General features: G+C 53.2%; 1 protein-coding gene across 3 annotated transcripts; it reads right to left on the reverse strand.

The window, feature by feature from the left end:
* Positions 1-2,354: 2,354 nt before the first annotated feature.
* On the reverse strand, positions 2,355-7,663 carry S1PR5 (sphingosine-1-phosphate receptor 5). 3 transcript variants are annotated; one of them, XM_025367330.1, is made up of 2 exons: positions 7,502-7,663; positions 2,355-4,629 (listed from the first exon to the last, which is right to left on the reverse strand). In XM_025367330.1, exon 2 carries the CDS (start codon positions 4,609-4,611, stop codon positions 3,415-3,417), a length of 1,197 nt encoding a protein of 398 aa, XP_025223115.1. In that variant the 5' UTR covers positions 4,612-4,629; positions 7,502-7,663; the 3' UTR covers positions 2,355-3,414. The 3 variants fall into 3 exon arrangements, with proteins under 3 accessions (XP_025223115.1, XP_025223114.1, XP_025223116.1); XM_025367329.1 differs by having other exon boundaries at positions 7,075-7,636; XM_025367331.1 differs by lacking the exon at positions 7,502-7,663 and adding an exon at positions 6,700-7,104 and having other exon boundaries at positions 2,547-4,629.
* Between the last annotated feature and the right edge of the window lie 8,981 nt (positions 7,664-16,644).

Raw genomic sequence — 16,644 nt, forward strand, 5'->3', positions numbered from 1 at the left:
ATAGCTGTCCCCAAAACATCGGTTTTTTTGTGGCTGCCTGCAGTTCCAAGGTTTCCCGGAAGGTGGAGCGCTGCAGTCTGAACCCAAAGCCAGACGCCCCCGAGCCCGGCCCCGGGGCCCATCCAGCCTTTCAGGGATCAAGAATGCGCCTGGGGACATGCCCGGGACCGGGGCCGGGGCCAGCACGTCTGGAGCCTTTTATGGGCACAAACAGCACCCTGGCATCGTTCCAGCCACGAATGCAGACCCCCGTGGGAGTGGCTGCTGGCCTGGCTTTGCCAGACCCGTCTGGAGGGGTCAGATACCAAGCCGGTTCCTTCTGGGGCCTGAAGCTTAGGCTAATGTCCTGGCTCAGACACTGAGACAAGGTACTCCCTGTCTGGAATTTCCTCGTCTGTCTAATGCAGATTAGGAAACCTACCTTGCAAGGTTGCTATAAGGCTGAAAAATAGGTGTGTCCCAGAACTATGCAGAGAACTAACCAGGCAAAATGAACTCTTATTTTAGGCCGGGTGTGGAGGCTCACACCTGTATCCCAGCACTTCATTTTTGTTGTTTTGTTTTCTGAGACGGAGTCTTGCTCTGTTACCCAGGCTGGAGTGCAGTGGCGCGATCTCAACTTACTGCAACCTCCAGCCTCCCGGGTTCCAGTGATTCTCCCTCCTCAGCCTCCCGAGTAGCTGGGACTACAGGTGCGCAGCACCATGCCTGGCTAATTTTTTTTGTTTGTGTATTTTTAGTAGAGGCGGAGTTTCACCATGTTGACCTCTAGAGATCCACCTGCCTCGGCCTCCCAAAGTGCTGGGATTACAGGTGCGAGTCACTGTGCCCAGCCTATATCCCAGCACTTTGGGAGGCCAAGGTGGGTTGCTTGAGCCCAGGAGTTTGAGACCAGCCTGGGTAACATGGTGAGAAATCATCTCTCAAAAAAAATTCAAAACATGTTTGGTGTGGTGCACCAGTAGCCCCAGCTACTCAGGTGAGGGGTTGAGGCAAGAGGATCACTTGAGCTCAGGAGATTGAGGCTGCAGCGAGCCGTGATTATGCCAGTGTACTTCAGGCTGGGCAACAGAGCAAGATCCTGTCTCAAGAAGAAATCAAAAAACGGGCGGGCGCAGTGGCTCACGCCTGTAATTCCAACACTTTGGGAGGCTGAGGTGGGTGGATCACAAGATCAGGAGTTTAAGACCAGCCTGATCAATATGTGAAACCCCATCTCTACTAAAAATACCAAAAATTAGCCGGGGTGTGGTGGCGGGTGCCTGTAATTCCAGCTACTCTGGAGGCTGAAGTAGGAGAATCGCCTGAACCCAGGAGTCGGAGGTTGTAGTGAGACAAGATTGTGGCACTGAACTCCAGCCTGGGTGACAAACTGAGACTCCATCTCAAAAAAAAAGAAAAAAAGAAAAAAAAGGCTGGGTGCAGTGGCTCACGCCTGTAATTCCAGCACTTTGGGAGGCCGAGGTGGGCGGATCACGAGGTCAGGGGATCAAGACCATCCTGGCTAACACTGTGAAAACCCGTCTCTACTAAAAATACAAAAAAAAATTAGCCAGGTGTGGTGACGGGCACCTGTAGTCCCAGCTACTTGGGAGCCTGAGGCAGGAGAATGGCGTGAACCCAGGAGGCAGAGCTTGCAGTGAGCCGAGATCATGCCACTGCACTCCAGCCTGGGTGACAGAGCAAGACTCTATCTCAAAAAAAAAAAAAAAAAAGAAAGAAAAGAAAAACCAAAAAACCTCTTATGTTTACCTAAAAGACATGATTTCATTATACAGGCTGGAGTGCAGTGATGCAAAAATAGCTCACTGCAGTCCTGAGCTCCTAGGTTCTGGAAATCCTCCTTCAGCCTCCCCAGTAGCTGTGACTATAGGCATGCGTAACCACAACTGCCTAATTTTTGTAGAAATGGGGTCTCACTATGTTGCCCAGGCTGGTCTCAAACTCCCGGCCTCAATTGATCCTCCTGCCTCATCCTCCCAAAGTGTTGGGATTTGCAGGCATGAACCACTGTGTCTGGCCTTACTTTGTTATCTTTTTTTTTTTTTTTTTAGACGGAGTCTCACTTTGTTGCCCAGGCTGGAGTGCAGCTCATTGCAACCTCCGCCTCCCAGGTTCAAGGGATTCTCCTGCCTCAGCCTCCCAAGTAGCTGGGACTATAGGCGTGAGCCATCACACCTGGCTAATTTTTGTATTTTTAGTAGAGATGGGGTTTCACCATGTTGGCAAGGCTGGTCTTGAACTCCCGACGTCAGGTATCTGCCCACCTCGGCCTCCCAAAGTGGTGGGGTTAGAGATGTGAGCCACTTCACCCAGTCTATTATTATTATTTCTTTTAATGAAGGGTCTGACACTGCATTTGAAGAAATTTTATTAACTGGGTATGGTAGTGCACTCCTGTAGTCCCAGCTACTAGGGAGGCTGAAGCAGGAACTCCAGGCTTGATCCTAGGAGTTCCAGGCTGCAGTGAGCTATAATCGTGCCCATGGAACTCCAGCCTGGGTGACAAAGCACAAGATCCCAACTCAAAAAAGAAAAGAAAAGAAAAAAATAAAAAAGAAATTTTATTATCAGATAGGATTTGGCTGAGTCTCCCAGAGTCAAATGTGGGGATGCCCCGCCCTTGGCATTGTCCTTGACAACTTTATTCCACTCTTACACTCAATTCCTCAGTAATTCTGTCTGCTGCCTCCAAAATCTATCTAGAATCCACCGGGTCTGGGCTTAACTGGAGTCTCCATCATTGTTCCTGTGGCTCAGTGCAGCCCCCCTTCACCTTCTCTGGCTTTCACCCTGTGATGGAGGCCACAAGACGCCTGTGATTATCTGAATCAGGGCAAGTCCCTCCTCAGCTTAGAACCTTCTATGGCTCCCACCTCACTCGGAGCAAAAGCGAAGTCCTCCATGTCACCCACAAGGTCCTTGGGGAACTACTCCTTCAGCTCCTTGTCTCCTCCCATTCTCCCCCTCCATCCCTGCTCCAGGCACACCCGCATCCCTGCCTTTCTTAGAACACACGGGCACATTTCAGCCTCAGGGCCTTTGCGCATGCCATTCCCTCATCCTGAAATGCTTTTTCTTTTGGTCTTCCCAGGACAGAAGCCTCAGCTCACATCACAAGTCACTACCTCTGCAGAGAGGCCTTCCCTGACCACCATTGCCATCTCTGTCGTGTGTCACTGGAATCATTTCCGTTATTTCATCACCGAGTTCTTTTCTGTGATCCCAAGCAGAATGTCAATTCCATGAGGACACAGATTTTTGTCTGTTTGTTCACTGTTGTGGGGTGTCGCTCCATAAATGCATTTCCCTGCATCTTTCCCGACTGCACCTTCAGCTGCATTTCCTACAAATTCCTTTATGTAAAAAGAACAAGTGTGTAAAACTTGGGAGAACAGTCGTGAGCCGAGGATGTCAGTCTGCAGCAGGTTCTGGTACCAGAGTCCGGGCGGCTGTTGGTGCATCAGGGCTGCCTGTGATGCCGCTGGTGTCCCGCCCGTCGTGCTGGGGCGACGAGCGCTCCGAGCGACTGAAGCTCCCATCCAGGCCCGGGGGCAGGCAGCGGCGCAGGCCCCCGGAAGCCTCAGCCGCGCTTCCCGACTTCTGGGAGCCACCCAGGCCTCTGCCGCAGGAGTGGCGGCCGCAGCAGACGAGGCGCAGGATCGCGTAGCGCAGGTCGCGGTTGGTGAGCGTGTAGATGATGGGATTCAGAAGTGAGTTGGCCATGGCCAGTCCCAGGAAGGGATCAGCCTGCAGGAGTACAGGACAGGCTCGCGCCGGGCACGCCACGTCGAGCAACAGTAGCAGGAAGAGTGGGCCCCAACATGCCACAAAGGCCAGGAGCACCACGCTGAGCGTGCGCAGCAAGGCCAGCGAGCGCGGCTTGCGACGCGCGCGGGTCGAGGTGGTCCCTGCAGTCCTGGGCCGCGCCCGCAGGCGCCGCGCGTTGGCACGCACCTGGCAGTAGATGCGCGCGTAGAGCGCACAGATGGCGGCCAGGATGCCCACGAAGGCGAGCACGCAGAAAAGCACGTAGGCCTTGGCGTAGAGCGGCAGGACAGTGGAGCAGGCGTCCAGGCGACCCAGGCAGTTCCAGCCCAGCGCTGGCAGGAGCCCGAGGAGCAGCGACACGCCCCAGGCCGCGGCCGCCATCGCCATCGTGCGCCCCCGACTGGAGACGGGTGCGGGCCCCTTGCGCGCCATGGTGAGGCTGCGCTCCAGCGCGATGGCCAGGAGGCTCAGCACCGACGCGGTGAGTGCCACGAAGACGCCTCCCTCCCGTGCGAACCAGAGCGCGGGCGACAGTCGCAGCGTGAGCGGCCCCGACAGTAGGATGTTGGCGGCGTAGGCGGCGCCTGCCAGCAGATCCGACAACGTGAGGCTGCCCAGGAGCAGGAACATGGGCGCGTGGAAGCGCGGGTGGCGTCCAAGCACCAACAGCACGGCCAGATTCTCTAGCACGATGAAGGCGCACACCGCCAGGCACACCACGGCGTCGGCGCGCAGGCCCGCACCGGGCTGGTAGCGCGCACCGCGGAGCTTGCCGGTGTAGTTGTAATGCAGGACGATGACCTCGCTCACTGGCGCCGGCCGCAGCAGCCCCGACTCCATGGGCCGCGCGCCCCAAGGCTGTTGGAGAGGCAGGATACCGTGTCAGGCCGGCTAAGCCGTGGGAAAGGGGCCCTACCCCCTGACCGTCACCCCACACACATGGGGTCCAAGGGGAGTTCAGGATGGAGGGATAGAGTCCGTGGAGACAGACATACACACAAATAATATCACGAGGGGACAAGGTGACATACCAAAAAAAGGGACATTAATAACACAGGCATGGCTGGGCGCGGTGGCTCACGCCTGTAATCCCCTCCTGTAATCCCCGCCAGGCTCAGCCTGAGGCAGTGGCTCACGCCAGGGAGGCCGAGACGGGCGGCTCACGAGGTCAGGAGATGGAGACCATCCTGGCTAACACGGTGAAACCCCCCGTCTCTACTAAAAACACAAAAAATTAGCCAGGCATGGTGGCACTCGCCTGTAGTCCCAGCTACTGGGGAGGCTGAGGCAGGAGAATCGTTTGAACCCAGGAGGCGGAGGTTGCAGCAAGCCGAGATTGCACCACTGCACTCCAGCCCGAGTGGCAGAGCAAGACTCTGTCTCAAAACACACACACCCCATACACACACACACACGGCTGGGTGTGGTGGCTCACTCCTGTAATTCCAACACTTTGGGAGGCTGAGGCCCAGGAGTTCGAGATTAGCCTGGGCAACATAGGAGGACCCTGTTTCTACAAAAAAATACAAAAATTAGCCGGGTGTGGTGGTGTGTGCCTGTAATCCCAGCTACTCAGTGGGAGTCTCAGCTGAGGTGGGAGGATCACTTCAGCCCGAGAGGTCAAGGCTGCAGTCAGTGTTGATTGTGCCACTGTACTCCAGCCAGGGCAACAGAGCAAGACCCTGTCTCACACACACACACATAAAAGCAGGGAGTTCCAGAAACACACAGAATGCACACAAACACAACACACACAGAAAGAGACACACTACAAGGGCAAAACACACAGTCACACACCATCAGGGAAACCAAAAAATACATCATACAGGGACAGAGCGACACAGGCAGAAAAACACAGCGACCAAAATTCAGTCACACAAATACGGGGTCTCCCACCCAGTGGCACAGGCCACAATTTCACAACCTCCACTCACACTAGCCTGGGGCCCAGTGCACCACACTCCACACTCTTGTCTCACTGCACACAAAACTTTTTCCTGCCAAAACCCCCTCATCCACCCAAAAACCCCATGAGAAAGGCACGGTGGCTTTCGCCTATAATCCCAGCACTTGGGGAGGCCGAGGTGGGAGGATCACTTGAGCCCAGGAGTTTGACACCAGCCTGGGCAACATAGTAAGACTTCATCTCTACAAAATAATTTAAAAATTAGCCAGGTGTGGTGTTATGCCCCTATAGTCCCAGCTACTCAAGAGACTGAGGTGGGAGGATCACTTGAGCCTTGGAGGCCGAGGCTGCCATGAGCCATGATCGTACCCCTGTTCTCCAACCTGGGCAACAAGAGCGAAACTCCGTCTCAAAAGAAAAAAAAAAAAAAGGTTGATTCTTTTCACTCATTTTACTAAGGTAGAGGCTGTGGACAGAAGAAAGGATCCACAAGAGGCAGACACTGCACTCCAGCCTGGATGACAGAGCAAAACTCATCTCAAAAAACAAACGAACATATTTTGATGGAAACATATAGCATGTATACTTTTCTGGGCTCAATTTCTTCACTCAGAATAGTAATATTGAGTTCACCTGATGTGATTGTTATATACCAATATTATATGTTATATACCAATATACTCTTACAGAGGGGCACACATGTCATTAAACTATAATAACATTCCTCACCTGCCTCTGTGCCCTTATTAATCCCCACTTCCTTTAGTCCTAATTTACAGATGAGAAAAGTGAGGCTCAAAAGAAATGCTTCATATCCAAGCAGGCGCAAAGGTTTCCATGCTCCCACACAAACATCCATGCACGAACAGTCCCCATGCAAGTCCGAATGAGAAAACCAAGGCCTGGGGAGCGGAATGGATCTCTTTTGCACAAAGCAGGGACGCGGACATCCCAGAGAGCTTCAGTCACACACACAGGATCAAGGCAGGCAAATACAGACAGGCAGGAAGTCGCTGGCTCACCCATGCTTGAGGTGGGGAGCCCAAATACAGGGAGACAGTTACACATGCTCTGATGGGTAGGCCACCCCCATAGGCCCAGCTTGCCCGGCAGCAGGACTGAAGTATGGAAACTTGCAGTGGTCCGGCCAGGAGCGGGTGGCCAGGGGATTCCAGCCACCTTCACCCCGTATCCCAGGTTCTGCACCCAGCTGGGGCGCTCCCAGCTTCCCTCTCCCCAGAGGCCTCCAGAAAAAGTTCGGGGAATTCCCTGAAAGGAGTGGTGCGCCTTTTTAGACCGGGAAAGTGGCCGCCAGGGCGATCCCCTCCAGGTCAGGCCCAGCCCCGCGCCCCCAAGGGCCCCCAAGGGCCCCCAAGGGTCCAGTGCCGTCCACTCACTCTGAGCCCTGGTCGTGCGCCCCCCGCAGTCGCGCTGCCTTGAGCCGAGTGAGCGGACGCCGCTCCGGGGGCAGGGCTGGAGCTGGCAGGCGACGGGGCGGGCCAGCGAAGCAAAGGGCCGGCGGTCGCCAACAGTTGCCCCCTCCCCTTGGGGCCCGGGCGCTCAGCCCATGACTGCCAGCCTGTGCCACTCGCCGCGGCACCGGAGCGCGCCCCGGCGGCGACTGGCACAGGCGAGCCCTCAGCTGCCCCCTCCGGGCCTGGGCTGTCCTCCCAGGAACGCTCCATCACCGTGGGAGGACTCGGAGAGGCGGGAAAGGGAGGGTTCTGCAGCAGGGCGGTCGCAGCCTCAGCCTCTTCTCCCCAGCAGAGGGGTCTCCTCTGTCCTGGGTGTCCCGGTACTGCGCCCTCCCCATTGCCCACCCACCTGTGAACTGAGCTCCCTGGGCTGCACGCCAAGGACGTCCCGTCGATGGTTCGGTGGGTCTTCAGTGGATTGCTTAGCAGGAGTATTCAGTGGGGGCCACCTTAGCCCGAGTCCTCTCCCACCAGCAGATAGGTCCCCGCTGCTCCCGGGCACAGGCCCCTCCCAATTTCCCGCTCCCGCCCTCGGCTCAGGGCGAGTGGGGGTGGGGCAGGCTTGGGCAGGATTGTGATGGGAACTTGCCGCTCCTCAGATAAGGAGGGTCTGTCCCGCCCCACCCCCTGGATTCCGTGTTCCCCCGACAGATTCTTTCCTACTCTTATCGCTGACGACAAAGTGATTTACTCATTAATGGTGTTTCTGGGCTGTGTCCTTATCAGACAGTAAACCCCACCAGCGTAAGAATTTTTTTTCTTTTCTTTCTTTTTTTTTTTTTTTGAGACAAGATCTCGCTCTGTCGCCCAGAGTGTAGTGCAGTGGCATCATCATAACTCACTGCAGTCTCGACCTCCCCGGCTCAAGCCATCTCAAGCCATCCTCCCATCTCAAGCCATCCTCCCATCTCAAGCCATCCTCCCATCGCAGCCGGCTGAACATAGCTGCCGGGACTCCAGTCGCTTGCCACCATGCCCAGATAATGAATGAGTGTCTCCCTCACTTCCTCTGTATCTCTCTCAGGAGGATCTCAGAGTCTCTTGCCTGCGTGTCTCTTTGTCTCTGCGTGTCTCTTTGTTGCTGTTTGTGGTGCTCTCCCACGCCTCTCCCAGGCCACTGCTCCTCCAACAACCAGTCCCGCTGGCCCCGAAACGACTCCACCCCCACTTCCCAGGAGCTTCCAGACGGTCCCAGCTCTTCCACCCTGAGATTCAGGAAGGGAGGCTGGGTCCCGCTGCTGCGACCTTCTCCAGGACTGTGCCCTTTGCCCCTGATGCTTCAGGCCCTGCTGGCCGCAGGGAGGGGGGGGTGAGGACGGCCCAAGAGAGATGAGCCAGAGGCTGAGAATAAGAGTGGATCGGGGATGCCCTCGTGGGAGGAAACTCAGGGGGCACTCAGACCAGGTCAGGCCCCCATGTAGCCCCTTGGGGGTCCCAGCCCTCCCGCCCCCGCTGTTTCCTGGGTGGGCAGAATCTTTCCTGCCTGCTCTGCTCAAAGACACAGCCAATGGGACATGCAGGGTGGGACGGTGTTCACCCTTCGGTGCCAGGTTCGCCACAGTCCTGTGAACCAAGTCAACTCCAATAGTGCCCACTGGGATGACCGCTGAAGATCTCCCAACATGGCTGTGCCTGGCACCCAGTAGGTGCTCAGTAAATGACCTCCTTCTGTAAAGGGGAAACCGCACCCCAGGGTAGGGAGGTGGCTGCTTCACACCTCCCAGGCGCCAATCTCACCTCTCTCGAAAATGAGGCTCTTCCGGCTGTGGGTCCCAGGCGCAGCAGCCTGCCTCTCCCGCTGCCTCCCTGCACTTCCTTCCCACGACTTGGGACCCTGGGGACTCAGGCTCCAGGATCTCGACAGATATTGGGAGTCCCATCCCTAACTGCCAGTCCACAATCCTGGCCACAGTTCTTAAAACTCAGATCACGTTTCTCTCCTGCTCCAAAACTCAGATCACGTTTCTCTCCTGCTCCAAACCCCTCCTGTGGCTCCCTGTGTTTCTCAGAGTAAGTGATCAAGTCCTCAGTGAAGACCCCACAAAGACAAGGCCATGTGCTGTCCTGATCTGTCTCTTTCTGTTACTTCTGTGCCTCTCTCTGCTTCACTCTTCTTCTGCCTGCCGGGCTCCTCCGAGTTCCACACACACTTCAAGACTTTTGAACTTGGGGGCCAGGTGGCCTGGAGCACCCTTCTCCCTACCCCTTTCCAGCTGGTCAACTGGTCACCTCCTCAGAGAGGCCTTCCCTGATCTGTCCTTCATCTCAAATGGCAGTTGGCATTATCTGAAATCACTTTGCTTTATTTTATTTTGTTTTATTTTATTATATTTTTGAGCCATAATCTCTCTCTATTGACCAGGCTGGAGCACAGTGGTGCGATTTGGGCTCACTGCAAACTCCCCCTCTGCAACCTCCGCCTCCTGGCTTCAAGCAATTCTCCTGCCTCAGCCTCCGGAGTAGCTGGGATTACAGGCATGCACCACCATGCCCAACTAATTTTTGTATTTTTAGTAGAGGCGGGGTTTCACCGTGTTGGCCAGGCTGGTCTCCAACTCCTGACTTCAGATGAACCTCCCACCTCCGCCTCCCAAAGCTCTGGGATTACAGTCATGAGCCACCGCGCCCAGCCACCTTGTTCATTTCATTTATTTACACATCTTTACTAATGTGTATCTCTGACCTAGAGCCTCAGCTCCAGGAAGGCAGGTCTGTCCCTCTGCCCAGATTCCTAAAGGTTAAGGGCTCACAGTCTTTTTGATCTTTCTTTTTTGAGACAGCACCTCACTCTGTCATCCAGGCTGGGGCGCAGTGCCATGATCAGAGCTCCCTGCAGCCCCGACTTTCCAGGATTCAACCAATCCTCTGCCCAGCTTCCGGAGTAGCTGGGACCACAGGTGCGAGCCACTGCCAAGGTGGGCGGATCACGAGGTCAGGAGATTGAAACCATCCTGGCCAACACAGTGAAATCCCATCTCTACTAAAAAAATACAAAAATAAATAAAAATAAAAATAAAATTGAGATAACCGCACCCACTCCAAGGTTGTTGTTGAAGAAGAAATGAACAGCCGGAACAGAGCCAAGGTACACAATGAGAGCTCCACAAATGTTAGTGAAGGTATTATTGGTCACCACTGTATCCCCAAAGAAGAATTAGGGCAATGGGCTCATAAGGAATCAGCCCCAGACATTGCCACCACCTGCCCCCACTCCATCCCTCCTCCCACACCCCACAGGCCAACTGTCTCTTCCCAGGTACAGGGCACTCCTGGCCTCTATGTTCCTGCCATACCTTGCAGCAGCCTGCCCGTCTGAAGCATGCCTAGGCCAGCACACCTGCTGGGCCGGTTCTGCTGCCAGCACCCTCACCCACAGGGGCAGCTCCGCCCGCTGCTTGCTCTTGGAGAGCTGGGTCTGCACTTTCGAGAGTGCAAACTGCCTTCCATGGTACCCTCAGATCCCCTTCACCCACTTCCATTCCCACCCTCCCCACTCCCCCAACCTTTTTTTTTTTTTTTTTTTTTTTTTTTGAGACAGAGTCTTACTCTGTCACCCAGGCTGGAGTGCAATGGCACGATCTCAGCTCACTGCAACCTCCACCTCCTGGGTTCAAGCGATTCTCCCGCCTCAGCCTCCTGAGTAGTTGGGATTACAGGTGCACGCCACCACGCCCTGCTAATTTTTGTGCTTTTAGTAGAGACATGGTTTCACCATATTGGTCAGGCTTGTCTTGAATTCCTGACCTCGTGATCCACCCACCTTGGTATCACAAAGTGCTAGGATTATAGGCGTGAGCCACCCCGCCGGGTCTTTTTTTTTTTTTTCTCTTGAGATAGGGTCTGGCTCTGCCACCCAGGCTGGAGTGCAGTGTGCAGTGATCTTGGCTCAGTGCAGCCTCCACCTGTTGAGTTCAAGGGATCCTCCCACCACAGCCTCCCAAGTAGCATGCGCCACCATGCCCACCTACGTTTTTTGTATTTTTGTAGAGACAGGATTTCGCCATGTTGCCCAGACTGGTCTTAAACTACTGGGCTCAAGCGATCCTGCTGCCTCGGCTTCCCAAAGGGCTGGGATTACAGGCGTGAGCCACTGCACCCGGCCCACATTCCCTTTTTCACAGTCCTGAAACTTAAATGTGACTGCAGGGAGGTGTGAACTGACAACTTTCCCACAGCCAGAGACCAGAGAGGCAGGGTTTGGAGGGCTCAAACTGGAGGCCGGAGGGTTAACTCCAAGTCACATGCAAAAGGCTTGTTTGTGCAACTCAGTGAAGTTTCACACTCAAACAGCTATCTGAACTGGACAGAAATGCTGTACTCTAGCCAGTAAATTTGTTTCTCTTAGAAGTACAAGGCAACAGGCTGGGCGCAGTGGCTCACGCCTCTAATCCCAGAACTTTGGGAGGCCGAAGTGGGTGGATCACCTGAGGTCAGGAGTTGGAGACAAGCCTGACCAACATGGTGAAACCCCATCTCTACTAAAAATACAAAAATCAGCGGGGCATGGTGGCGCACACCTGTAATCTCAGCTACTCCGAAGACTGAGGCAGGAGAATTGCTTGAACCGGGGAGGCAGAGGTTGCAGTGAGCCAAGATCGTGCCACTGCACTCCAGCCTGGGTGACAGAGTAAGACTCCATCTCAAAAAACAAAAAGAAAAAGAAGTACAAGGGCAACAATTCTGAAAATGCCTTCGTGGTAACATTGAACAAATAAGTACATGTGTTGTAGATATGAATAACTAGGTTTCATACTGTTGGGGAAAAAAGTGACAAATAAGTCAGGTACTGCTGCACTGAGGTTATCAGTATGAGCTCAAGTTTATTTTAATAAATGGATAAGAAAATAAATACAGATATGTGATCAGGCACTGTGGCTCACACCTGTAATCCCAGCACTTTCAGAGGCCAAGTGGGAGGATCTTGAGGTCAGGAGATTGAGACCATCCTGGCCAACATGGTGAACACTGTCTCTACTAAAAACACAAAAATTAAACCAGCCGGGCGTGGTGGCAGCGCTTGTAGTCCCAGCTACTTGGGAGGCTGAGGCAGGAGAAGGGCGGGAACCTGGGAGGCGGAGCTTGCAGTGAGCTGAGATCCGGCCACTGCACTCCAGCCTGGGCGACAGAGCGAGACTCCATCTCAAAAAAAAATTAAAATTAAAAATACAAAAATTAGCTGGGCGTGGTGGCACATGCCTGTAATCCCAGCTACTCGGGAGGCTGAGGCAGGAGAATCGCTTGAACCAGGGAATCAGAGGTTGTAGTGAGCCGAAATCATGCCACTGTACTCCAGCCTGGCGACAGAGCGAGACTCTGTCTCAAAAAAACAAAAAAAAAGTTGGGCACTATGGCTCATGCCTGTAATCCCAGCACTTTGGGAGGCCAAGGCGGGTGGATCACGAGGTTAGCAGTTGGAGACCAGCCTGACCAATATGGTAAAACCCCATTTCTACTAAAAATACAAAAAAAATTAGCCAGGCAAGGTGGTGCATGCCTGTAGTCTCAGCTACTCAGGAGGCTGAGGCAGGAGAATCGCTTGAATCCAGGAGGCAGAGGTTGCAGTCTGCTGAGATCATGCCACTGACTCCAGCCTGGGCAACAGAGCAAGACTTGGTCTCAAAAAATTTTTTTTTAATTAGAATGTGGTGATGGTTGCACCACTCTGTAAAATACACTAAAAACCGGCCGGGCGTGGTGGCTCACGCCTGCAATCCCAGCACTTTGGGAGGCCGAGGCAGGCGGATCACGAGGTCAGGAGATCAGACCATCCTGGCTAACATGGTGAAACCCCGTCTCTACTAAAAAAAAAATACAAAAAACTAGCCGGGCGTGGTGGCGGGCGCCTGTAGTCCCAGCTACTCGGGAGGCTGAGACAGGAGAATGGCGTAAATCCGGGAGGCGGAGCTTGCAGTGAGCTGAGATCTGGCCACTGCACTCCAGCCTGGGCGACAGAGTGAGACTCCGTCTCAAAAAAAAAAAAAAAAAAAAAATTTAAATTAGAATGTGGTGATGGTTGCAGCACTCTGTAAAATACACTAAAAACCACAGTTGTATATTTCAAATGTGTGAATTTGATGACATCTGAATTATACCTCAATAAAGCTGTTAAAATTATATTTGACATTTGTCAAGTGGTTAGTTCAAGGCAGAGCAATGTGCTGATCTTTCTACACCATGTTACATTCCCACCCACAACATCATGTGAGAAGGAAAGGGACTTTTATGTCTGCATTTTATAGATGTCCCGGATTGAGATCTGAGAAGTTAAGCAAGCTGTCCACAGTCACAAAGCGATGGGGTGAACAAACTACAAAGGTCTGGCATTGGAGGCCTGAGGCCTGGCCACCTCGGGCTTCCCCTCTGGTCCCCTGCTTCTTACTTGTCCTAAGCTGAGCTCACAGCACACTGCAATGATTTTAGTTTCTGCCACACAAACGTTCTTTCCAGCCTCCAGGCACCTGGATTTGGATTTGCTGGTTCAATTCTTCTGCCTGGCTGTTTTCCTTTTTCTTTTTTTTTTTGAGACGGAGTCTCGCTCTGTCGCCCAGGCTGGAGTACAGTGGCCGGCTCTCAGCTCACTGCAAGCTCCGCCTCCCGGGTTTATGCCATTCTCCTGCCTCGCCTCCCGAGTAGCTGGGACTACAGGCGCCCGCCACCTCGCCCGGCTAGTTTTTTGTATTTTTTAGTAGAGACGGGGTTTCACCGTGTTAGCCAGGATGGTCTCGATCTCCTGACCTTGTGATCCGCCCGTCTCGGCCTCCCAAAGTGCTGGGATTACAGGCTTGAGCCACCGCGCCCGGCCTGTTTTCCTTTTTCTTTTTTCTTTTCTTTTCTTTCTTTTCTTTTTTTTTTTTTTTTTTTTTTTTGAGAGGGAGTTTCTCTCTTGTTGCCCAGACTGGAGTGCAATGGTGAGATCTTGGTTCACCGCAACCTCCGCCTCCCGGGTTCAAGCAATTCTCCTGCCTCAGCCTCCCAAGTAGCTGGGATTACAGGCATGCGCCACCACCCCTGGCTAAGTTTTGTATTTTTAGTCAAAGCGGGGTTTCACCATGTTGGTCAGGCTGGTCTTGAACTCCTGACCTCAGGTGATCCACCTGCCTCAGCCTCCCAAAGTGCTGAGATTACAGGCGTGAGCCACCACACCTGGCCTGTTTCCCCTTTTCTTCCCATGTAGCCTGTGAAATGAATGTCTAAGTGTGACGGCTTAGCCAGGATGGTCTTGATCTCCTGACCTCGTGATCCGCCTGCCTCGGCCTCCCAAAGTGTTGGGATTACAGGAGTGAACCACTGCACCCAGCCAAGGGTTTGCCTATTTTGGACATTTTATATCCGTGGAATCATATAATTTATTGTATTCTGTGACTAGCTTCTTCCACTAAGCATAATTATTGAAGGTCAACTCACATTGTAGAATGAATCAGTACTTTATTCCTTTTTTTTCTTTTCTTTTCTTTTTTTTTTTTTTTTTTTTGAGACGGAGTCTGGCTCTGTCGCCCAGGCTGGAGTGCAGTGGCCGGATCTCAGCTCACTGCAAGCTCCGCCTCCCGGGTTTTTTACGCCATTCTCCTGCCTCAGCCTCCCGAGTAGCTGGGACTACAGGTGCCCGCCACATCGCCCAGCTAGTTTTTTGTCTTTTTTTTAGTAGAGACGGGGTTTCAACGTGTTAGCCAGGATGGTCTCGATCTCCTGACCTCATGATCCGCCCATCTCGGCCTCCCAAAGTGCTGGGATTACAGGCTTGAGCCACCGCGCCCGGCCATTCCTTTTTTTTTTTTTGAGATGGAGTCTCGCTCTTGTTGCCCAGGCTGGAGTGCAGTGGCACGGCGGGATCTCAGCTCACTGCAATCTCTGCCTCCTGGTTTCAAGTGATTCTCCCTGCCCTGGTCTCCCAAGTAGCTGGGACTACAGGCACACACCACCACACCCGACTAATTTTTGTATTTTTAGTAGAGACAGGGTTTCACCATGTGGATCAGGTGATCCACCCGCCTTGGCCTCCCAACGTGCTGGGATTACAGGCATGAGCCACCTTGTCTGGCCCTTTTTTTTTCTTTTTTTCTTTTTTAAATAGAGATGAGGTCTTGCATGTTGTCCTGAACTCATGGGCTCAAGCGATTCTCCCACCTGTGCCTCCCAAAGTGCTGGGAGCTCACAGGCGTGAGCCACCGCGCCCAGCCCAACTTCATTCCTTTTTATGGCTGAGTAATATTCCATTGCACGGACAAATATAGGACATTTTAGTTGCAGTCAAACTCTAAGTTCCTTCCTTCCTTCCTTTCTCCATTCCTTCTTTCTTTCCTTCCTTCCTTCCTCTCTCTCCCTTTTTTTTTTTTTTTTTTTAGACAGGATCTCATTCTGTTGCACAGATTGGAGTGCAATGGTGTTGTTATCATGGCTCACTGTAACCCCAAACTCCTCAGTTCAAGTGATCCTCCCACCTCAGTCTCCCGAGTAGCTGGAACTACAGGCATGTGCCGCCACACCTGGCTATTTATTTATTTATTTATTTATTTTTGAAACAGAGTCTTTGCTTTGTCACCAAGGCTGGAGTGCAGTGGCCTCATCTCGGCTCACTGCAAGCTCCGCCTCCTGGGTTCACACCATTCTCCTGCCTCAGCCTCCCGAGTAACTGAGACTACAGGCACCCGCCACCATGCTCGGCTAATTTTTTTTGTATTTTTTAACAGAGACGGGGTTTCACTGTGTTAGCCAGATAGTCTTGATCTCCTGACCTCGTGATCCGCCCGCCTCGGCCTCCCAAAGTGCTGGGATTACAGATGTGAGCCACCACGCCCGGCCTACACCTGGCTAATTTTTTTGTATTTTTTGTAGAGACACGGTTTCACCATGTTGGCCAGGCTGGTCTCGAACACCTGGGCTCAGGTGATCCACCTGCCCCAGCCTCCCAAAGTGCTGAGATTACAGGCATGAACCACTGTGCCCAGCCTAGACCGTTTTCTAAAGCAATGGCACACTGGCCAGTCATGGTGGCCCATATCTATAACCTAGCACTTTCAGAGGCTGATATGGCAGGATCACTTGCCCCTGGGAGTTCTAGAACAGCCTGAGCAACATAACGAGACCCCCATCTCTACAAAAAATAAAAAATTAGCGATGGTAATGTGCACCTGTAGTCACAGCTACTCAGGAAGCTGATGTGGAAGGATCATTTAAACCCAGGAGTTCTAGGTTACAGCAAGCCATGATCACACCACTACACTCCAGTCTGTGCAACAAAATGAGACCTTGTCTCTAAAAAAAAAAAAACACACTTTGGGAGGCCGAGACGGGCGGATCACGAGGTCAGGAGATCGAGACCATCCTGGCGAACACGGTGAAACCCCGTCTCTACTAAAAAAATACAAAAAACTAGCCGGGCGAGGCGGCGGGCGCCTGTAGTCCCAGCTACTCGGGAGGCTGAGGCAGGAGAATGGCGTAAACCCGGGGGGCGGAGCTTGCAGTGAGCTGAGATCCGGCCACTGCACTCCAGCC

The sequence above is a fragment of the Theropithecus gelada genome, chromosome 19 (assembly GCF_003255815.1).
Source record: "Theropithecus gelada isolate Dixy chromosome 19, Tgel_1.0, whole genome shotgun sequence".
In the NCBI taxonomy this organism is placed as follows: Eukaryota; Metazoa; Chordata; class Mammalia; order Primates; family Cercopithecidae; genus Theropithecus; species Theropithecus gelada.

Coding starts and splice junctions, on each gene's coding strand:
- S1PR5 (XM_025367329.1), bottom strand. CDS start 7,362: ATGGAGCGTTCCTGGGAGGACAGCCCAGGCCCGGAGGGGGCAGCTGAG. Junction 4,630..7,074: donor GCGCACGACCAGGGCTCAGA/GTGAGTGGACGG, acceptor CCTCTCCAACAG/CCTTGGGGCGCGCGGCCCAT.